Raw genomic sequence first — 23,612 nt, 5'->3', positions numbered from 1 at the left:
ATTTGTCAGCAATAATCAAAATTGTTTTATTTATATTAACCATTCATATGTATCCACAGCAGCATTCTTAATGATCCCCAATTCATATTATACCATTAGAAAGGAGGGGAGGGGTGAGACTCAACGACTCACGCAAAACAGAAATAATGAAATTAAGCAACGTTTCCGACGGAGGGGATACTTAACAGGGGCTCGGGTTACAGTCTGAATGAACATGCAGTCATGCACTTTTCAGTTTACACTGAAGCCTTTGACAGTTGCATCCACAGGATTCGAATATCCAAACAAGTACCAAAAAAGAAAAGAACATGCCAAAGCAACAGAAGCTAAATAAAGCTTACAAATCAAACATTGAGTGCCTTCTGGATTTAAAAAAGAAAAAGGAAAGATTACCAGGTCATCACTTATATCACATTTCATTTCTTCCTAATCCAACTTAATGAATATCTGCCACAAACAAATAAAGATTTACACACAATACAACAATCTTCACTCAAAACTCCCCATATATAGTCTACAGATCAACCACAGCTGTAGTCGGGGATGAAATGGTCTGGTAGAAGTTAGCAGTGTTTTCAGCTTGGAACCAGACCACAAGGTGCGTTGATGCGTGGAAGTCTGGCAGGCTCCACTCAACTCTGTTAGGTGGTTGAAGATCAGCTCCTGCAGCAGCAGCTTACAGGAGCTGAGATTATACACGTTAGCTTCCATCTGTGGGTCACTATATGCACTGAATTAATAGAAATACATACACAGCTTGTTAAGTCTTTATCAATGTGCAACTGTATTAATGGGATTATATCAATGATGTGTCTAGTTAGTGCCAAGTACACATCTGTGTGTATCTGAAGGTTTTTGCCAAGTTCTCGAAGGTCACCTCTAGATCTTCACCTTCATCATTATGGCCGCTGCAGACGCCTGTGTAAAGAAAGGAGCACTGATGTGTCTGCAGCTGAGGAGCAGTTTCCGACTCCCTGGATCAACAGCCATTATCTGCACGTTCCATCAGTCAATAGCACAACTAGTCCACCTCCTCCATGTTGCTGTAGGATGGCTCCGTACACTCTCCGGAGTGGGCAAAGAGGTCAGAGGGAACCTCCGTGGTCCGCGTGGGGGGCCCTTCAGGATCCAGGTCAGTCTCAAACAGTGACTGACCAGAAGCCTATAAAATAAACCAGTGTTAACAATAAATCAAGCTGGTTTAGTGTTCTGAGAGCTTTTATCTGTGAGGAGAAAACACTGAGGCCGTTACAGGTCTGAAATAATGTACATGAAGACTATAAATAGATGGAGATTTTATTTCCAAAAAGGAGCACAATGCTTTATGTATTCGAAAGCAGCATTCAGATGAGGTGTCTAGATACATTATTGCAGGCAAATTAGATGGGTTACAATTTTTTTTAAATACAATACTCGCAATGATTTTATCAACAAATCAATTTAAAAGTATATTATAGACAGATCAAGATTATTTCCTCATAAAATACATTATTCGTTGCATTAACATCATACAGCAGACTATATGTATATAAATAGGTAGTTCTATCATTAAGACAGGTCCAATGAAATCAAACAAAAAGACAGATGTTCTAAAAGCTCTTAAAATCTAGGATGACTCATACTTTCAGGTTTATCCACACAGTAGTGTATATTAAGCACATGCCGAAGATGGACCTCAGTCTTGCATATAACCAAGTCAAGTATACAGAGTCAGACGGTGCTATGCTGAGCTTTTAAGGCAAACACAGGTAGCTCTACACGGTGTAGATACCAGAAGTGAGCTGAGATTTCCCTGAGACCTAAATACTCAATCGCAATGACTGCATAGAAAATACATCAATTATGGACGGTTTGAGGTTTAAGCAAGTGTAAAACATTCTGAAAAAAATCCCTGTACATTCTTAGGCTGGCGTATGTTGTAAATAAGAAAGGTCTTTTGGGTTTTGCAAATGAAAACAAAAGCCGTTAACAATCACACAGTAGAGTATTTCAAGAAGACAGTATTAACATAGTTTGTAAAGCCGTTTTCAGACATGAACTCTATAATTAGGTCTGGACTTTCTCCAGTTTGTATTTCACACAATAACAATACAGCAGGAGAATCTCTGCTAAGACGCGTTTAAATACAACACAGTTGTCTCCGGAGCATTTAGGTGAGCGCTCCGGCTCTTATCACCACAAACCCTAACCCCTCTCTGTGTAGGTCACCTATTTTTCACCCTGAGATATTTGTTTTTATTCATTGGTCTGTCGGTCGCAATTTTTGAAACGTCAACACACACACTCACTCACTGGTGGTGAATCCTGAGGTGTTTTACTGCTGTGTTCTCAAATCGGCTTATTATCCAGAGTCTTTATTAGGGGCTGGCAAGAAAACCTCTGGAGAAGGTCTGGCGCCTCTCACTCTGAAATTTGCATTCTCACAGCCCCTCTGGAGAACATCACAAAATCATTCAGTTCAGTGCATGTCTGAAAGCAGCTTAAGTGGCAGGTATAACCATGTCTATAATCAAAACCTATGAAGCTTTACCACTCAAAGCAAAGCAACGTATGGTAAAAAGGTTACATTCAGAAGTGGACGGTAGCTCCTCGTTTCTTGGCTGTGAACAAACTGCATTGTCAAGTAAACCACATTCATCATGAGAACTTTAAAATCCTTGACTACCTATTGCTTGAAATAGCTAAATAAAAGCCACTAAGAACAGATTGTAACAGTTTTTTCAATACAAAACACAGAGCAATCTAAATCAAAGGTCAGAAATTGGTGAAACAGGTAATTCATAACATGATGTCTGGACATGAACAACAAATTTAGGGCTGAAAAATAAACTTGTTATATGTAGGGACATAGAAAAATTGCAATTTGTCAAAAATAAATTAGAAGTTACACTTTACTTCATGATACAGCATCTTTAAAAAGAGAGAAGTTCTGACATAATCCATTTTTCCATCTCACAATCACCCACAATCCTCTGCAGTGATGTGCAATAAAAATAAATTGCCTTTAATAGTGGCTGCATGTGTCCCTATCAAGAGCATCTTTACTATTGCACAGGAAATGTATGTGTGATTACGCTCAGCTATAAGTATTTTACACAACTATACAATTACAGAGCTTAGCTACTACAAATAATAAGAATCGCAACTTAAATTACCTACTTACATTTTCCTGAGCTTTCAACCGCATCTTATTCAGTTTTTTCTACTTTTTTCCAAGTTAATTAAGAAAAGATTCATGATAAAGTTCATTAATAAAGCTGGTAGATGAGCTGATTGTCTATTAGATATTGTTAAAAATGTGATGTGGGCATTGAGGCCCAGAAGTTTACCATAAATGTACCAGATGCGCTGACAGAATAACACTACTGCAGATTTAACTATAAGAGTCTCTTCAGACCATACTCTACACAGGTCCTCAATGTCTCTTAATGTGTGAAGTAGTGGCAATTTGTTTTTTAAAGGGTTGACTTGCAGTATTGTATAGATTGAAGAACCACTTTACTTGCTGTTTGCTTTAACTTCCTCCCTTTCAGTTTACATCTAACCTTACATTCACATCTGGGACTGCACTGGCCACGGCTTAGGCTCAGTTGCCTTTGTAAAGAAGAGGGTAGAGTAGATTGACCAACAGAGCCAGCACTGCAGTCAGCGTGCCCACAACAAAATATCGCACACAGTCATCGTCGGGATACTCCGACATCCTCTGCCCACGGTGCCGTCGTACCGGCTCCTCTGTTCTATCCTTTTCTTCCTCCTCCCTGTTCCTCTGACTTTGCGGCCTCCACAGCGCAGAGCGGAACAGTCTGCGAGGGCCTTCGTCAAGCCCCTCCTCTTCCTGCTCCAGTTCCCGCCATATCAGAGAGGCCTGCGTTTGGCGGAAACCGGTGTCAGCTTCTGGGAATAAGTTGTGGTCTAACACATACTATGATTATAATAAGAAACTATCAGCTGATCTATCACAGTCTCCAATCAAGTGTGTCGATTACAGGAATCTGACATGGCTTCTGAGTTGATAGATTAAGGACATGAGGCTGTCTGAAAGGCTCCTCTTCCAGAAATCAGGTGGAGGAAGGTCACGTGATTTTAAGAGAAAGATCATTTGCAAGAAAAACACATTTGAGCAATCCAAAGTACCATAAAATCTCAACTGTGCTCTCAAAGTCCAGTACACAAAGCAACATGGTGCGGCAGAAAAGCGTTGTATGGTTCATTGTTGACACAATCACTACAACCTGGATATACACCATAAACAACGTTTGAATTATTATTGGCTGAGCTGTATGAAGAACTGTGTTTCAACCACCACTCTTCTCTTTTATTCCACAGGATCACAAGGTGGAACCAAACAACCTATGCAATTCAAACTAACGCAGCAGTTCATAGTGTTCATTTGTGTAGAGAAGAAAGTGTGGACATCAACAGTAAAAGCAGTTTCATCAGTACACACCACTGAAAAACTAGACAACACATGATGCTAATGCTGACTGACAACTGAGCTCTACTAAGCTGAGATTAACAGACAATCTGAGTGATGGATCTTTTCATAATCAACCCACTGGGTTGGAGTGGGGACTCTTGTCAAAACCAATTACAAGGAGGCATTGGTTCACAACTCACTGGCTTCTCTGTTACAACCTGCCAAATACTGTTAATGCCTAAACAGCAGGAGACACATTTGACAATTTTAATTAATTCCCTTAAACGTGGATTTGAACAAGTTTCTGTTGCATTCAAATATATTCTTCTTCTTGTTCTAAATCTCAAAGCCTGGTAAACTGTATTTTAAATCATTTGGAACAATCTAAATTCCACTTTATGTAGAATAATTATTATTGGATGTATATTATAGGAGTCAGCAAAAACATTGTCTTATCTTAGGTGAATTTACTGCGTTGACCGTGATGCTGTAGTAAGGATATTTTCCAAAACACTTCAGCCCATTTTACATGTTTTATTCGACCCTAGACTACACTGCACCACATCACACAACAGATAGCGTTGCTCTTATCAATCTGTTCGATTGTGTTTGGTCAGCAGGAATGTTTGGTCAAATACAAGATGTATTATAGTTTAAGTCTTTTGAACGTCATTGTGTGTTTGTGTGTGTGATGCTGTCATAAAAAATTACCAGAATCAACTTCTTTCTTTAAGTTTAATAAAGAACATTACACCTCTGAAGAGAATCTAAATCTTGGTTTAGCAATTAATCTGTAAAGCCCTCTGACAGACACAGGCCCTCCGTCTCTTGCCAATGTGGCGCCCTCACCTGGCTGGCAGTAGCTCCTGCAGCGGTGGGCGACTCGGCTCCTACAGGCCGGTGGAACCGTGGTGGCCTCTCAACAGGGGAGTTGCGTCGCCGGTAGAACAGGACGTAGGCGTAGCGTGTTACCACCTGGCTCTCCTCCACCATTGTCACAGTGCTGTCATCAAACAGACGCCAGCCTTTGAGAAAAGAATGGGTAGAGAAGAATAAGTGAAAGCGGAAGGATAATGGAACACTTGCATCAAATTAATAAATAAGGGGTTCAAATGAATTGACTGCCCACTCACCAACATCACTGCGCTGGCTGTTCTTGTCGCTTGGCAGGCGAGCGTAGGCTGTGTAGTGGCCACCTATCATTCCACCGTAGTGGTTGATGACTGCATACAAGTCATAGATAGGAGGTTGTTGCATCTCATCCTTCTGGCCTATGCAGAACTTACTCAGGTCCAGATTCCTACAGGACAAGAACAACATGTGAACACAATGATTGCAGTAATGCAGGTATTCACATGTTTTTAGATTAAAATGAACTAAATTGAGATGATTTGATTTAGTAAAATGTGGATGAGTAAGTGGTTGATGTGTCCAGTTAACTTTTTACTGGTGTATACCTGACGGGGAAGTCCACCATGTCATTGATCTTATCCCTCCAGATGAAGCTCCTGAAGGAGAAGCGTTTGAGCTGGATGATCAGAACGTTGGGCAGACGCCACAGCAGCAGCTGTTTGGAGGCCTCACGGTGCTGCTGGCATTTTGGACAATACCTTGAAAACACAATTTTTAATAGTTTAAATATGCAACTACAACAATGTGACCGTAGACAGTAAGAAACCAGACGGATGACAGAGACAGACGAATATTTATTTTTTTTATTATTTTAAAACAAACAAAGACCCCTACCATGCCTCTTCTGGTGCCAGCACCTCAGGCTTGGTAAAGAGGTTAAGGCACTGCTCCAGGGTGAAGTGTCCAGCTCTGGCTGTCTCACTCAGAGAGCCAGGGTCCTCCTCGTAGTCCAGCTCCTTAGAGCTCACCAGCACGTACTCCTTCAGGCGTTCGTTGTTTTTCCATACCAGCTCCAAGGTCACGTCTTCAGGGAGGTCAGCGAGCAAGTCTTCTGCAGAGGGGTGGGGGGAGGAGGAGAAAATAATGCTGTTGTGTTGGATTTCATTTCTAGGAGTAGGAGCCGAGGCAGAGAAAACAGCTTAAATCCCATGCAAAGCTGGGATATGAGCTCCCTGCTGCATCTTGAACATCACTACAGTAAATCATCACCTCTCTGACTGTCTCAACATGACAGGTGAGCATTACAGGTCAACATGCAATTTTGGAAAATTAACTTGTAAATAAGGTACTGAAGAGGATTGTGTTTGTACCGTTCTCATCCAGCCTCTGTTCTTTGTTGTTTGAGTCCAGCAGAGAGATGTAGAACTGACTGGCATGACCTGATGCTGTCTCACTTGGTTGCTGGTACCCGGTTACTGCAGCTTCAAAGAGTGAGAAGAATGGCTTTAAGGTGAAAAATATACAAAATAACAATAACACTGGATGATCTGTATGTTTCTCACCTTCTGGCCGGATGGCCTTCTCACATGACGTCTCTTTTTCAGCGTGAGGGTCCAGAGAGCAGCAGGAATTTGTAGTGACTGGCTCAGAGAATCCTGAATCTGAGGTTCGCGTGGTGGAGAGAGAAGTCTGGGAGGACGAGACGGACACTGCCTCCACAGAGTGGGGGGCTGAGACAAGACCGCACTCTGCCTGCTCAGGCAGCAGAGAGGGGCTCTCCAGCTCCATGTCACCTGCTCCTACAGGACTGCTCCCACCCATGGCTTCATCCCCTGATCCAACACCATCAGATGAGGCTGCTGGCACTGGGTGGAGGTCTGCTCGGCACTGGGATGACTCAGGGGATGTCCTGCCTGACTGGAAAGGAGGCTGAAACACGTTGATGGAAAATCTGCCCAGAGAGAAACACAACCACTTACATTGAGCTGGGACTTGCGCATTCTGTATGTCTGCAGGTTTGTAGTGTGCAGGTCTGCTTACAAGGTTTAGTTATGTACATCTTTTGAAGGGAAAATTTGATTTACATACTAATCTGACATGAGGAAAATATAGTTACAAAGTAAAACTGGCAGGAGTTTAAGTGTTTATTCAACAATTTGTTTTTATCTTGTACTTAGATGATTACTGTGACAGTTTAGTTATTAAGGTGCTTTTAAAAAGGCAAACAAGAACAGCATTAAACCATGAGCTGACAGCCTACTCAGAATTGTGTGTAACAGAAATGTTAGAGAAAAATGTGTAGTTTTAATCTCAGAGAACTACAATGACATTTATGCAATGAAGTTCATGACTAAAATGGTCAAGTCATAGCAAATATCTTATCCAAGCCCTCCTAACACCTACATATGTGCCAATTTACATTATATATGATGGTAAGCACAGCGCATCGTAATTTACACCACGTACCTGGAGTAGCCCTCTAGAAGCTGAGTGAGGCGGGCGTAGGAGAGTCGAGACTCTGGCACGCTGGCCAGGAAGGGCAGGCCCACATATTCCGTGTTGGGTCGACAGAGACCCTTGTGATTGGGCCAGTGGGTTCTCTGACATACTCTGGGAGGAGGAATGGATTTAATTTAAAACAAAGTGATTACATTCCTTGTATATCTTGAGCAAGGAAGAGGTGACATTTTCGGGGAGGACTCACTGATTGCAGTAGCCTACACGATAGCAGCGAGTGCAGCGTTTCAGTTTGTCCTCCTCACAAACTGGCGGCTTCAGGCAGGCAGCACACTTTGAGATGGGGATATTAGGGACCTGGAGTTTCTGCAAGGCAAACAGAGGGAAATGAAAGCCCTTTCAATATCGGCAAGCAATTATGTATTTTAATGTGCTCTTGAAGGTACAGTGACAATGGCTTGTCTTATTACCTGTTGTACTCTGAGCAAAACCACTCTCTCTTTGGCCAGGTCTTTGGATAGCACCTCAAAGCAGAACAGTGTGTCAGAGGAGGACACCGTGTCCAGAGAATGGGACGGCAGGAACATGCGGTGGAAGCGGTTCTTCCCAACCTGAGAGTGGGGTCCAATTTTCAGTCCAATCATGAACATATGTCGTAAGTAAGTTGTAAGTTAATCCACTAAAATTAATAGTTAAATATCTCACCTCTGCCAGTCTCAGGTTCTCTGGTTTGACCCTCACGCTCCTGGATATGGATTCCAGGACTTCAAAAGTGCTGGAGTTCTCCTTGCTCACACTAACCAAAAACTAAAAACACACATACAAAAAACTTAATTAAAAACCTGCATCAAACGTAAGATTTGTTGATGTTTTTTTCCTTTTTAAATTTAATCCTTTAGCAAAGTTATTTTTATCTCACCTTGATAGGTTTTTTATGTGGTTCCTTAGCAAAGTAGAAAACGGACAGCACCTTTTGTTTCTGTGGCAATGGGACTGGGAGGTAGAGGAAGGGGTCAAAGGTGATTGACACCTGAACAAGAGAAATGTAAAAGGGCAGGCAGGTTAGTCATCATTGTAACAAGGCAAAAACAAAATCGGGAGTATTTAAGCTTAAGAGCATTGTTTGGAAATGTTTTACCTTGGAGCATGTGGGGCAAACCAGCTTGGATTTGAACTGGCCTTGGAAAAGATCAACGATAAAGGAGTCGTTCCTCATCTTGTGCCTCTGCCATGCCTCCTCTGCCACCATCTGCACCAATACATAAAACACATGACCAAGCATTAACGAGAACGTAGGGTGCTGTTATTCAAATAAATAAATCCCCAAAACATGTTACTATCACTTTGTTACCTTGAGTAAATGATTGTGTAAAATATAACTGACATGAACACATCACTTATCAATAAAAACAATGCATTTGTTGCCATCCCTGCCATCTAAGTCAGGTGAGAAGCTACACATACTTCATCCAGACGTCCGTCCGAGTCGACCGTCTCTGTATATGGTTTATTCTGAATGCGGTTCAAGTCCTCGTGGAGCCCATCCAGCAAGAAAGCCATGAACTCCTGAGCGTCGTGCTGGGCGTAACCCGTAAACTGACTGGCTTTGCTGGCCACAATCGCCTGCAAACGCCACCGAAAAATGAAAGGGGAAATGAAAACACTGATCAAACTGGCTTGCTATGTTTGGAATGAATACGTTTCCTGTTAGGGAAAAGTAAATGTTGAAAATGTGATCCATGCACTCTTTGAAATCAATCAGATCTTAGTCAGAAAGGGAGATATATTTTGTAATGCATTTCATATATACTAAATCTCAAGGTGGTCCTTGTGTACCTTGAGCTTTGAGGGTTGGAAGGCATGATGTGTTCCTTTCCAAAGGGCCCTGAGCAGCACTGCAAAGCCGATGGCTAGCCTGCCTCCTGTTCCCAGCGGATTACTGCAGTTGATTTCAGCCTCAAATCCTCGATCTGCAGGGGCACAGAACACACAGGCATAACACAACAGAACCAGTGAGCAACCCAAGGGGCAAAGACATTGATGGACAGTGAGGCATGAAAAATCCTCATAGTAAAACTTCATTGGGAAATATATTTAGATATTCAAGCTTTTATCTCAATGTTTTAAATGCTTAAATTGCAGAAACTGTAGCCGATGTGTTAATAAAAGTAACTGACACGATAATCAATGTGGCAAAACAATATTAACCTGTGCACCAAAGCATGAATTATACACACCCGGTTAAATTTCTTATAAAAAAAAAACGTATTACTTATTACAGAATGGCAAAGAAATTACCAACAATAACTTTTTGGGGGTCATATTCAAACAGAGCAGTTACCATGGAAGTAATCCCTGAGTTCTCTGGTGTTGGATAGGGATTGGATAACACTGTTCATGAAGCAGGTGTTGCCAAGGTTGACCAGTCCTGTAAAACCAGGAAGGCACACCTTCTTCTCCTCCTCTTCCTCATGCCGCTCTTTGCTAGCAGGAGGTGCATGTGTCATAGGCTGCACCATGCAGGTAGGCTTGGGCTGAGAAAGGAAATATAAAGACACACCCATTCTTCCAATTAGATAATGATAACAAGTTCCGATACTAACAAGACGTAGTATTTGCCTTTGCCGGTTTGGGCGATTATTTATATTGTGACTCACCGAAGTAACCGTGGGCTCTGGCTTGGTAATAGCAACATGCTCAGAGACTGTTCGAGGAGCCACGTTATCCAGACCCCCCTCCTCCACTCTGGAGGAGGCCTTGGGTTTCTCCTCCCCGACTCTCGGTGGCTCCTCCTTGGCTGGGAGGCTGTGCTGGCTACTGCCTGGCTGGCTTTTCTCCATGCAGGCCGGGCTGGATGGCACAGCAACTTTGGCGCCACCCACTGCACCTTGAACAAAGGAGAATGGGGCTTGTAGTTAGGAGAAGAATACCAACAGGGAAATTTTAACAATCTACGCTCATAGCGCAAATGCATTGAGGCTGTTTCCATAATACACTTTGCTAGATTAGCAACAGACAAATGTTTGCTAACCAATAAGCTGATCATTATAACATCAGCTGTTTCCTTGAACAGCCAGGTGCACTTGCAACCTGGCAGATTGATATTAGAGAGGCGGATTTCACAGGAAATAAAAATAATTCTTCAGTGTCTTGACAATGTACCTTTTATTACGAGTGAAATACTAGGCCACTAACTTCAGACCAGGTTTGTGTTGCTGGGAAGCACAATCCCTTTTATCTGTCTCAAGATTACAGTGCACCAACAATGTACTTGACCACACCTCATTTTAAGGTAAAATCACCTATGGCTGCTACAATGAGAGAAGGTAAATTTGCTATAAAATGTACATGGACGCTTGAGGGGAAAATGAAAACTGTATAATGATTGGCATTTCTGGCACTTAGCAGATCAGTTACTTGCAAATAATAACCTTGAAGGTTACCTGGTTGGAAATGTCATTTGTTACTAAATGTTAAGTAAATATATAAATAAATACAATTTTCTGAATAACGTTGCATCTCCATCAAATCCCATTTAGAACCCAATCGAAGCTCTTAAGTAAATTTGGGGTCTGCGTCTGCAACCAACTTAAGTTTAGCAGAACAGACTGGCACCCATATCTACTTACTGGCTAAGTTACAGAGTTCAAATTCCTGTCACTGAAACGCACACAAAGTAAACAAATACACACAAGGGGAACATATACCATGGCATCCAAACAACCTCTGGTTCAGACAGGTCACCTGTCTTTGTGAGGAGAACAAGTCCCCAGTGGCTCTTTGAGATTGAGATACTGACTGAAGCAAATGTTTTGGCTTTAAAATTTTGATTTTAAAGTTATGTAGGTAGTGCATTTTGTTTTTCATATTTCATGCTTTCATTTTTATGTTTGTGATTGACCGAAGCCGTTTTCAGGAAAATAACCTGCAGGTTAACTACAGAGAATTTTGTTCACCCAGAGTTTGCCTTTCACACATGTACATCGCAGAGGAAGATTCTCTGCAGAGAGAATATATGGAGGATCTTAGGAGTTCAGGTCATGTCTGAACGCCGCTGAAGAATGTGGTTGCAAGACTGTATTATTTCACCACAGATGAAAAACTGTACAGTGTTGACAAACAGAAGCCTGGCATCAGACCTTGTGGTGCAGGGGCCTCCAGACCCCCCCAGCGCTGGCTGTGTCTCTTCTTCAGAGTGATGTCCAGCCGGGACGGGGTGAACGAGTAGCTGCACAGCTCAGGCTGGATTAGGTTCCTGAAGCATGTGGATGGAGAAAAATACATAGGTCAGACAAAAAGACAAAGGGCAGTGAGGTAAAACTAACTCGGTGATCAGTGTGATTTGATTACGATTCAGCAGTCAAAGATTTAAAAGCACAACAATGCATCTCCATGCATTTCAATGCATCACATCCTCGGTCGGTCAATGTTATATTTTATGTGTTCGAGATTTGGCTTTCCATTTTCTTTAAATCTACGGTTCACACAACAAAACAGAAAACATCTTTCCTCTCTGCTCAATTAAATACTGAGTTCTAAAATCCTTTTTAAAACAAGATGACGGCTGCAGTCACTGCAGCTCTTACCTGAGTTTGACTTGCCACTTGAAAACTGTGTTGGCCTCCCAATCGGAATTAAGCCGCAGAAAATTAGCATCACTGAAGAGGACGACAGAGAATAACATCTGTTGGTCAGTGGTTGTTGTTTTATGACCAGAAAAATGTAAATGAATAACTAGTTGTGTAAATACATTTACTACCATGTCTGGAAGATGAGCGTGAAGTCCTGTTCCCTGAAGATGACCTTGGCTGTTTCCCTGCAGATTCCCTTCATGTAGACATTAACCACCATCAGATCGGTGCCCTTCTCATATGAATCGCTCTTCACAATTTGGAGGTTAACCATTGGTTCTGGGGCTGGAAAACAAAGATAATGAAAGTATCTGGATTAGAATTGTTCGTAAAGATGATCCTTCTTGGATCAAAAGCAGGGTCAAATGTTTGGAACATTTTTGCTGTTCTACCAACCACTGAAAGCTGTTTGAAGTTAGTTACAGACGCACACACAAACACAGTATAAGATCACACAACATTTCAACACAAAAACTTACAATCCAACGCCAAGGCTTTCCATATCACAACCTTCTCAACCCACCTTCCTGTTTCTTAATTTCCAGCGAGGGCTCCTCCTTTGACTGATCCCTCTTCTCCTCTCCTTCACAGCTGCCCTGCCTCTGGGCACCACCAGGGGAAAGGTCTCGTTTGGCAGCCATGCCAACAGTTGGTAGGGGTTCCGTCTCTCTTGATCCGAGCTGCAGGCGGATCGGAGTTCCCTGCTCTGATTCCTGCTCAACAGGACTTTTCTCTGGCTTTTGCTCAGGTTCCACTTCATTGTTGAAGGAGACAGGCTTTACAGAGTCACTGTTGCTGACAGGAGCTGCTGGTTGGTTTTCATGGCCATGTGATGTTGCTCCAGACCTGTCTGACGACTGATTTCGTTCCTCCTCCACCTGAAAAAAAAAAAGACAAGGAAAGAAATTTGAATCGTCCAGAGAGGAATATTCCCTCCCTCGGGCCTTAGAGGTACTGGAGATTAGTTGGTTATCTGAGAGCAGTGGATTCAATGTGAACTCTGGCAGGGTTTCAAAAAACTAAGTAAGTAGATGACATGATTCTAGCTCAGGCCACAGTTATGTAGTAGCCTGAGCAGATAAATGACCAGATAAATCTTCCATGAGACCGGACGTATCTTAAAAAGGGCCAATTTTTTGACACTAGCTACTGTGAAGAGGTTTCACTGCACTACAAACAAACAGTTATCACTAAGGCTGTGTCAACAAAGTGAAACAGATACAGAGCAAATTCTATCACTGATCTGCAGAGGCTGACATCTGGTAGGGTGTTTACCAGTTTAAAAGTTGATTGGTTAGAAATGACGCCACAATATTAACACTGATCGTCACATAATGATCCACACACACACACACACACACGCAGGCATAATAATAATAATACATTTTAACAACTTACACATATGCAATATAGTTGGAGGTTTCCAGTGTTGGGAGTAACGCAGTACAAAGTAACGCGTTACTGTAATTCCACTACTTTTAGCGGTAACGAGCATGTAACAAGGTATTATTTTAAATCAAGTAACGCAGTTACAATTACTGAAATTTAAATGAGTTCGTTACTCGCGTTACGTCGATCGCGATCTACCGGTCGACCGCGAAGGACGTGTGGGACGATCGCACTGGACAAGAGGCAGTCATGAGGACGCTCCGGCGCACGTAACAGCTCTTTTTCTTTTTTCGCCCCCCCGCCACATGGTCGCGCGTTTAGATTTCTCATCTGCTAACTGTATCGCTCACGGCGGAGTTCCATCCAGATGCGCACACACACAGGTGAGCACACTCCCACCAGCGGACAGAGAGCTTCCGCGGACCCCCCCCCCCCCCACCCAAAAAAAGCTGTAAACCTAGGGGAAACACTGACATCGTGGTGTGTCTATTAAATCTGTCCGCTCCGTGAGAGCTACAGGCAGTTAGGCAAGGTGAGCCTGATTCTCTCTCCAAAGAGGAAATAGGCTCTCAGATCATACGTTTGAGAAGCTTCTCCTCACTTTTATTTCATTGGGCCTAATGTGGTAAAAAAACCACTGTTAAATGACTGAGACAGTTATTTATTTTGTATTAAGTTAAGTACTGTTCAGTACTATTCATAGTCATTACATTTAAAAAGCTGACATAAAAGTAACTTAAAAGTTACTTTCCCTAGTAACTAATTACTTTTGATATACAGTAACTGGTGAAGTAATTCAATTACTTTTAAAAGAAGTAACTAGTAACTGTAACTAATTACTAATTTTCAGTAACTTGCCCAACACTGGAGGTTTTTTCTCACCTGAGTTTTGTTGGTATGGCTGGGAGCCGCGACAGCAGCTCGAGCTTTCTGCTCGTGACCATCCCCGAGTCTCTCTGCTCTGTTATCTTCAACCCTGCGTTGTGTCTGTGGGCTCCGACCAGCGGGCAGGTGTGTGTGTGGAGCGTTACCATCAGACTTGATGGATTGTGCGCCATTGTCAGCAGATGCTGTGGCCTTGTTAGTGGTCTTGGGTTGGTGTACGATGGTGCGCTTCGCACTGGGTTCCTGAGGCTGCTGCTCACCTCTCGTGATGGCCACAGGCTTGTTGGTGGTGGCTGAGCCATCTCCTGCTTCACTATTCACCCCTACAGTGTCCACAGTGTCACAAGCCGGTTTGCTTTTCATGCAGCGCTTGACACCCCGCTCAGTTTTCCCCCCGTCAAGTCTTGATTCGCTGTGAGCAGGCAAGGAGGGAGGTAAGGGATGAAGTTGTGGCTGCAGGGAGGACAGTTTGTGTGTCTCTGATGACTCCAAGGCGACAGGCATTATCTTCAGCTCCTTGTCATTTTTGGTCTCGGTAGGTGCTGCCTCCTTCTCCTTCTTGTTTGACTAAGGCAGAAAAAGCAAAACCTCATTTCACCAAAGGCACATTGAGCTGAATACTCTGTGTACAGTGTGAATGCCACCTTTAGATGTGAATATTAATGTGTCAGTACTAAAATGTGTCGTAACTCAAATGTCATTACTAAAATGACAAATTAGTAGTTATAAAATAACAGGACACAAATTATCTCATGTCAGGAGAAACAGCAACAACAAAAAATTATTAAATCTTATGGGAATCACCTTAAGCGATGGCCAGATATGAAAGGGAATCTTCTTGTGCATGATGACATGCAGGAAACCTCCCTTCTCCTTGTACTGGACTCTGCTACATGAGGCCTCAATTTCCTCCTGCAACTGGCAGCTCCACTGTCGTCCATCTTTATGACAAAATCATGCATTCAGATGTTATCACTCAACACAAATGATAAAAAAGACAAATTATTCATGCCAGACAGATTTTAACACACTTGTTTAAGGTAAAGCATATGGAGTTAACCCATTTAGAACCGATGCAACACATGTGTATATACTTTAAGACAGTCTCATCCACATTGTCATCTTATTCATGACTGATGACATATATTGTGATTTGCTGAAATACTCATGAGAAAAGGCTAAATGTATTAAGGGAAATAGCTGAGGATCTGATCTCTCAATACAGATTAAAAGTTCAATAAGGCCTCAACATCAACTGTCCATTCATCTTTTGTGATTTCATCTTAATAATATTGAACGTACTTTGTGCTCCAATTGCTGTTTTAGTTACATGCTTTACTATGACTTACCAGGGAAGCACACGTGGCAGTGTGTATCGGTGAAAGTGGTGTTGATGTCCTCTATCCTCTGCACCCCCTCCCCACAGCGCAGCCTGACAGTAACTTCATTAACATTCTGCTTCCAGTCCACAAACACATCTGAAAAACAGAAAGGAGGACACGATCACACTCATGTGAAAGCAGAGAACAAATCTGAGAGAACGAAATGCACCATGTTCATTATAAATATGACACTGTAGAAACATTTGGGGACAGATAGGAGAATCCCATCTGGGAAACATATCTCCAAAATTACACCCGACATTAAAATGTGTTTTGGATCAGATTGTAAATGGAGAAGTGGAATAAATGCACCAAAGATGCATTAATGACTGATGGTGAACCAATCAGCAAAACCACCTACAGAGGTAGTATAGATACAAGAATAAATGTATGACCTCTCCACAATCCTCAGGGTGTTCAAGACACATATGGCTGGAGTGAAGATGAAACCAGTCAAAAAGCAAGCAAACACTAACAGAACTTCATGCATGTGGCAAAAAACTGCTTTCGAGTAAGGCCAATGGTGAGCATATCCCTTATACCCTTGGAATTTACAACGCACACACATTCAGGCCATACCACTGCACACTCATATGCTCAAGTGGGTCAACCCGGAGCACGAAGGGACAGACTGAAGCAGACAGATCTCAGCATTCCCTGACTGGACTAAAATTATCTGTGCCTTTCAAACTTTGGAGTGGAGACAAATGTTTGGCTTATTTCAGAAAGCATGCCACCAAGACACACAAACAGTTGAAGTTGCAATCAAAGGCAGCGACTGAGAAGAGTAACATACAAACGTACCATTTTTCATAGTGACCTCAAAAGTAGCAGCAACAACTTTAAATAAAATATCCACCCGACAAAAATATAAAAATACAAGGTGACAGCAATAGGTGGCCTGCTGGAAAAAAGTCGGCACGTATGAAGCCGGCACACAGTCGATATGGTCTTCATGAACAACAACTAGAAGAGCCTCAACTTTCCCACCCTCCCTCTCTCGCCCTTCTCTCTCTCTGACTTAATAACTCCAGAAAGGTCAAGCAACACCCAATCCCTTCCAGATGGTAACTGTTGTATTCCCAGGGGAGCCACACCAAAGTGTGCTCTCATAACTTACTACAACTCAGTATGACAAACATTCATGATGTGAACATTATTAACACAATAAACTACTTTGAGCAACTGGCACAGGTTCACGTTCCAGAAGATACATTTACAAATTGACCACTTATATCTGCTACTGAAGTAACAAAACAATCATAATCACTGGAAATTTTTATTAAAATAGATAACAGTATATTGCATAAAGAAAAAATAAATGTTAAACATTTATTAACAACCAGAATAGGACTCTGTAGAATTGATATTTCTGCCAAAGCCGAACAGACTCTTAATGAAACCTCATTTAGATTCAATATAGTAGTAATAGTAATATGCTATTTTTTGGGATCTCTACCAAAAAAAATGTCCCCATCAGGGTCTATAAATTATTCTGAGAAATCAAGAAAAATGTTGAGTAATGGTCCATCTCACAATGTTCATGAACCTGAATCCCACCCCTGATCTAGATCCACAGCTGAATGTAAGGGGTTGTTCCCTAACCCATTATGCATCCTTCCACCACGGTTTAATGGTGTAATCTTGCAGAAGTTACCCACTGATTTACTTTAATTCAAAGTTTCATGTGCTGTTTCCTACCATTTTAAATAGATATCTGGGAGGAGAAATGTAAAAGATGAACTGATGTGGCCAGTCTTCTCATGTAATCGTGATCGCTGCACATGAAGTCATCAAATCTATGACGCTGTTAAAAAAAAACAAAATCCAGCAGGATGAAGGATCTGCCAGATAATCAGGCGTCAAGTATCCATACTGGAGCTGCTCCTGGCTAATTACCAAGTGCTGTGTCAGCATTATATTATGTCATCAACATTAAAATCTATTATTAAAGCTCAATTTCAACCCTAATCTAAATATGCTACAAAACACCAGTAAAAGAAACATTTTCGCTTCCATGTAGTCACAAAAAAATGTTGATAAACAACACACAAGTGGCAAATTATTCACTTTATTCCACAGAGGGCTCCCAATTTAAGTCTGTTTTTAACACATCTTACAGGTGCACTGTATTGGCAGGCACTCAAATTAGACTTGTATGAGATGGTGTTGTTACCAACCTCTTTGGTCAAGTACTCATGGGAAATGTGATATGCCATGCATCAGCACTTCTGCCTCCAGGGCCGAACCAGTGTCAGGAATATCAATCGCATGAAGAATCTCAGTTATAAGTTTGGGTCATTTCATTGTTTATATTTCTATCTAATTACTGTAATGATGTTTGAGCAAGACAAATTAAGGTGAGCTAGTAAGGTTGTTGTTCATTTGAAAACCTACAGGGAAGTCAGCAGATTTTGCGATTACAGATGGACACTGTAAGGATTATGCACAACCCTTTAAAACCCATAATAAATACTCTTGAGGTCATTGAATATAATAAAAATGTCTCGCTTCATCTTTAAAACACAGAGAGCGGGTTTTACTATGTTCTACCACTAGTGGTCGATGTTAGAGCCAAGAGACACTGATCTGTCCATACTTTTTGCCAGCGTTGAGGTGCTTTCAAACAAGAAAAAAAATGTCCGTCAATGAAGGACCACTCTTCTCCTCCTACAATACCCTGCCTATTCAGCCATGAGCAATTTTTTAGCAGATAACAGGGAGAAAGGAATACGGTACTCTACATCCACACGTGCACATTTTAAGTCCCAAGCGAAGAAAAAAAAATGTATCATACAAACACATTCCGCAATGACCAAGCAGTACAGTATGTACAAAGTGGCCGGCTCATTGAAAAACCTTTCAGGGTGCAGTGTGACTGGCAATGCTTCATACAAAATAGAAAAGTGAGAGATACAGCTCCTAAAATAATTGAAACCACGCCATATTTGTCTTTGATCTGCATTTCTATCTGTGGCAGCCATTTCATCAAAGTATCTGCTAAAATTGGAATTTGGGGTAAATGTTGTCAGTCGTTGAGAAAATAGAACAAAATGTCATATTATTTTAACAGATGCCTATAAATATTAAACAGAGTAACTGATAATCTTGCAGTGGTCTTTAGATTCTTCCAGCGCTGTAAGTGTTTTAGGCATTATTTAAAACATTTACAGATCAGCATGTTCATATTATAAATATGGGTCATCAGAATGACAACAGAATTTTGGGTTTGCCCTTTGTAACTCAAACACACCCATAACAGCTTTCTCTATCCAGCTTTTCTTGTTTGGATTTTTTGATAATGATGGTTAGCTTTTGGGCTCTTTTGTTACTTTATCTAATATTGTTTCATCAAAGCAGAAAATTTGAACAAAAAGAAGCAGGAGGAAGGTAACATTTGACATGCATCATCTAAACATGCAATTACCAGAGTAGTTGCTTATGGTTTTCTGTCGCGTAGACAACATTTGACATCTGTCAGACTCGACATCTCAAACAGCAATTAGATGTGTCATCAGTGGAATAGTTTATGACAAATCTACCCACACAAACCTATAATTAGACAGACAGGGCTTGGAAAATTAGAGCACTACGTCTAGTTATTCTACAAGCAGCTCATTAGTAATAGCAGCTGCTGGTCAAAACCAAATGTTGCTGTTGTTTAAAAGGTGACCAATGGAGTTTTCAATAGACAAACAAAGTTCCATTTATATTCATTGTATCTCACCAAACACATTGCATATATTCCTGAGGCCAAATAAAAAAAATGTTAACATTTCTTTTCCTCATAAACCTTTTTGTAAACTTTACAAAATGAATGTATTTTTTGTGTCTAATGTATTTTTAACCCTGCTTTGTTTACATCCATGTTTTCTTTGTCAATCAGCATCTCTTATCTGATGTCAACACTACACTTTCAACTGGATGTGAATCGCCTAACCTGCAAATTTGTGTGTTACCAGCAAAAGAGAGAAGCACTTATAAAAACATAATGTGGAGATTTTCTTCATTTTGTATCATGCATGCTTACAAAAACTCACTTTCACACTATCTGCTCATGACAGTTCATAGTATTACCATACAAAGATGCAGAATAATGCACCAACAGGGGCCAGGAAGATGAGCTGGCCTTCCAACTAGTCTGTATGGATGTATAGAATGCACGATTTCAAATATTTAAAAAAAAAAAAAATCGACTTATCCTGCAGAAGGTAATTCTTTCAATAAATTTGTGTAACCTCAATGACTTCCCCATATGTTTTAGTGAGAAACAGTGAATGTAAGCATCATTTTGTTCACAGGACACCTGTGATATAATCCAATATGTATTTGCCATTCTTTGGATACCCCTTAGATTTCCAGCGAAAAAGGGGGTAAGTGCATGAACACGAGCATAGCCCACACGCGCAACAGCTTCTGAGTGAAAAGTACAAGGACTAAAGACTGAAAAACAAGTTCTCACATGAGAGAAAGAGCTGTATTGCATGCCACTTGTGTGCATGCATACAACTGCAGTGGAAACTATGAGGTCTGACTGTCTGCATGGACTGTAACATACTGCAGACAGCTATTAAACGCAGCAACGTAGCAAAACAATTAGAGAGATAGAGCGATATTAGGAAAACATCCGATATCGTTGATTAATATCGCAATGATGATATGACTTTTCATGAATATAAACAGGCCCTGGCTACGGACGCAGAGACTCCAGACAGCTCCACAGCCGGGAAGAGGCGCACAGCCTGTCAGCAGCGCCACCAAGTCCGGGGCAGAAACCAGGGAGCCATGCACAGCTCCACATGTCTTTCATACATGTTTGGACAATGACAGCTTATTTTTTAACACTTTTGTGGCTACAATTCAAACAAATCAACTTTTTAACTGTAACGAGTCAGAGATGTCAGCTGAGAGAGAGAAAGATACAAACACGTGGAGAGCAGTGGAGTCTGTGTGTGCGCGCGCACTCACGCTCTGTTACTTTTCCCAGAGGGTTCTATGATCAGAAAAAAGCTACACATTTCTTTTATATAATCAACTTCTCATAGTGATGAATCTTATGCCTTCTATTTATCAACCATGTGTTTTGCGATATGTATATCGCACACATTGATACACTGACAATTGGTTTCACCCCTAATAGTGATCTTGCATGTTTATGAGAAGTGTTAAATACATTTTTGGCTCATTACAAAACTGTGGTGTGACAAATAAGAATATGGCAGACCATCACAGTCTTGATCATTAATGGGAAACACTGCTCAACTTCAGTGTAAAAAAAAAATGAAGAGAATGTTAACCTGACAAATAATCTGCAAACATTAACACATTTCATTCAGTGCACGATATGTTCAGCTCTACCTACCTTTCTTGACTTCTGCGATGACCCCATCTACTACTGCTGCAGCGGCTGCAGCTGCCCTCTTGGCCTCTCTGCTCTCCTGGTTGGCTCTGTCCTTCTGCTTTTTCTTACTGGTACTAGAGGACAGGTCCGAGCAGCCGTCCCTGCCACTGCCTGCTCTCTGCTGAGCCCCACCGCGACGGCCCGCTGTCTCGGCTCCAGCCATGCCGGTCCCACCGCTGCTGGCCATCTTCAGGCACTTGGCACTAGCAGGCCGTCCGTCGCCAGAATCACTATCACTGCTGGGGTCTGGATCTGAGGTGTGCCTCTTCCTGCCTGGCCCGGCTATCTTGGCGATGATACTGGTCGGAACTCTCCCAGAACAGAATCAGGAAGGCTACGGGGGGTGGGGGCCTAAGGCAGTTTTGACAGAGAGACAATCATGAGGACAAACTGCGGGTGATCTATTTCCTTGTTTGTATTGTGAAACAACCCAGGTGATCATTATATTTAGCCTCTGGCAGCGTTTGGTGCATGTAAACACGGTACGCAAGCATGGCCATGGTTCAAAGTAGGGCGACTCACTGCTCACCATAACCACAGTCAAAATCATAACATTAAACGACACTAGAAGCTTACAGTTGCACATAATGTTAGCTGAACTAGACCGAGGCTAAGTCTTGCCTCGTTTCCTTAGCATAGCAACTACGAGTCGCTAGCTTGCCAAATGACAAACAAAGGACAACAGCTAAATCAGCCATTTTATTTGGCATTCAGCGCATGAGAGTGTCTTAACCACGGGCAGTGTTTATTTAAGTAGCTAAAACACGCTTAACAGGGTCGCTTCCCATCCCCGGAGATGTTAGCATGGTAGCGGCATTTTAGCCAGCCGACTGCAGAGGTTCGTTTATTTAAGGACACACGTGTCGGCGGCTGTCATGCGTCTGTCAATATGAACCATGTATTTGCTGGTATATAGAGCAAATTAAGATTTGGTTAATGGCCGATGATTAAGTTTTCACCCCATTTACTGGAATCAGCAAATACTCATTTAATATGCCTGTTCTACAGCGGGAAGTGTGGGACAATACGGTGGGTGGGAGACACATTAGAGTTTAAATCACCTAACACTGTGTTTATTCTAAATGTATTGTGTTTGCTGATTGGAAATAACAAGCCACGTTATTACCACAGGGTGTCTATAGTCTGGCTTCAGTTTATCATCTCGCCCACTACATTCATCTGTGCCCCAGCAGGACGGGGCTTAAAATCTAACGCTCCTCCAGTCTCCGAAGCACCTAATTGCATTAGCCACATACATGCTAACGCTAGCTGACACGAAACGGGCTAATGTGGTTCATCTTTAACACACAAACACACACATTAATCCAAGCATCGAACCCGGAGACTTACGGGGCTTCAGTACGGTGAGAAATCCGCTCCTGAAACACAATGGTCAGCGACTCCTCCGGCTACTACCGGTTGCTAAGCTCCTTCACGGCCACGGGCCGCTGCGCTGCTTCCCCGGAATCGAAACCCCGTAGTCCACGGCGTTTCTGGAATGTTCTTCCCTTATCCAGGACCCATTTCTGGGAACTTTAAACTACTTCCATTATGAAATTCCAACGAATGACAACACACAAAACTGTTCAGTGTGTAGCTGCAATCTAGCCTTAGAGGGAGAGACCTACTTTACCACAAAAACACCGTCCGGCCAAACCTGGACTGAGGACGCGCATAGACTACTTCCTGGCCTACGCGTTCACGTGATGTATTGCTCCGTCTTCAACCCGCCCCCATCTCTCTCTCTCTCTCTCTCTCTCTCTCTCTCTCTCTCTCTCTCTCTCTCTCTACTTATTATCTAGTTTGCTTTCATATTAAGTTATTTGGTTGAATGTATTTTTTTGCCATTGGCGATAAAAACATTCATGATGAGGGCCTCAAAGTGGCTCCTGCATCTACCCATTGATGAGGTCATCCATCTTAATCATATTTTTGACCATCCCAGAATCCAGTCAATTTTGTAAATATCTTTTCCCACAGGAAGGTTTTAAACCACCTGAGGAAGGATCTGGCAGGGCTTCCATACATGAAGACTCCAACTACAGAAGCCTTGTACCAAATGCCCCAGGGGCCTTGGTCATCCCCTTTCTAACATGAAATTGACTGTGAGCATGAATACAAAACAAAGAGCATCCTGAGACATAATCATGGCACTCAGGATTGATTACTTGAAAAATTACTTTTGAAAACTGGAATTA

General features: G+C 42.0%; 1 protein-coding gene across 4 annotated transcripts; it reads right to left on the bottom strand.

The window, feature by feature from the left end:
• Positions 1-10: 10 nt before the first annotated feature.
• On the bottom strand, positions 11-23,091 carry usp19 (ubiquitin specific peptidase 19). 4 transcript variants are annotated; one of them, XM_062391170.1, is made up of 26 exons: positions 22,765-23,091; positions 21,376-21,765; positions 15,981-16,109; positions 15,436-15,572; positions 14,629-15,198; positions 12,881-13,235; positions 12,486-12,642; positions 12,313-12,384; positions 11,866-11,981; positions 10,384-10,613; positions 10,068-10,260; positions 9,563-9,696; positions 9,191-9,349; positions 8,865-8,975; positions 8,646-8,756; positions 8,432-8,533; positions 8,197-8,337; positions 7,974-8,092; positions 7,736-7,879; positions 6,832-7,220; positions 6,640-6,750; positions 6,164-6,380; positions 5,875-6,027; positions 5,551-5,717; positions 5,267-5,442; positions 11-1,162 (listed from the first exon to the last, which is right to left on the bottom strand). In XM_062391170.1, exons 2-26 carry the CDS (start codon positions 21,599-21,601, stop codon positions 1,022-1,024), a joined length of 4,560 nt encoding a protein of 1,519 aa, XP_062247154.1. In that variant the 5' UTR covers positions 21,602-21,765; positions 22,765-23,091; the 3' UTR covers positions 11-1,021. The 4 variants fall into 4 exon arrangements, with proteins under 4 accessions (XP_062247154.1, XP_062247155.1, XP_062247152.1 ...); XM_062391171.1 differs by having other exon boundaries at positions 10,384-10,607; XM_062391168.1 differs by lacking the exon at positions 11-1,162 and adding an exon at positions 1,283-3,865.
• Between the last annotated feature and the right edge of the window lie 521 nt (positions 23,092-23,612).

Source organism: Platichthys flesus, chromosome 7, assembly GCF_949316205.1.
Source record: "Platichthys flesus chromosome 7, fPlaFle2.1, whole genome shotgun sequence".
Classification (NCBI taxonomy): Eukaryota; Metazoa; Chordata; class Actinopteri; order Pleuronectiformes; family Pleuronectidae; genus Platichthys; species Platichthys flesus.
This window is presented reverse-complemented; position numbering and strand designations above follow the sequence as displayed.

Bases quoted from the DNA above. Each gene is read 5' to 3' on its own strand.
- usp19 (XM_062391168.1), bottom strand. From the start codon at position 21,601: ATGGCCAGCAGCGGTGGGACCGGCATGGCTGGAGCCGAGACAGCGGGC. The intron at 12,643-12,880 runs GTGGGTTGAGAA...TTTGTTTTCCAG, and splicing joins GGAAATTAAGAAACAGGAAG to CCCCAGAACCAATGGTTAAC. The intron at 3,866-5,266 runs GTGAGGGCGCCA...CGCCAAACGCAG, and splicing joins CAGGAGCTACTGCCAGCCAG to GCCTCTCTGATATGGCGGGA.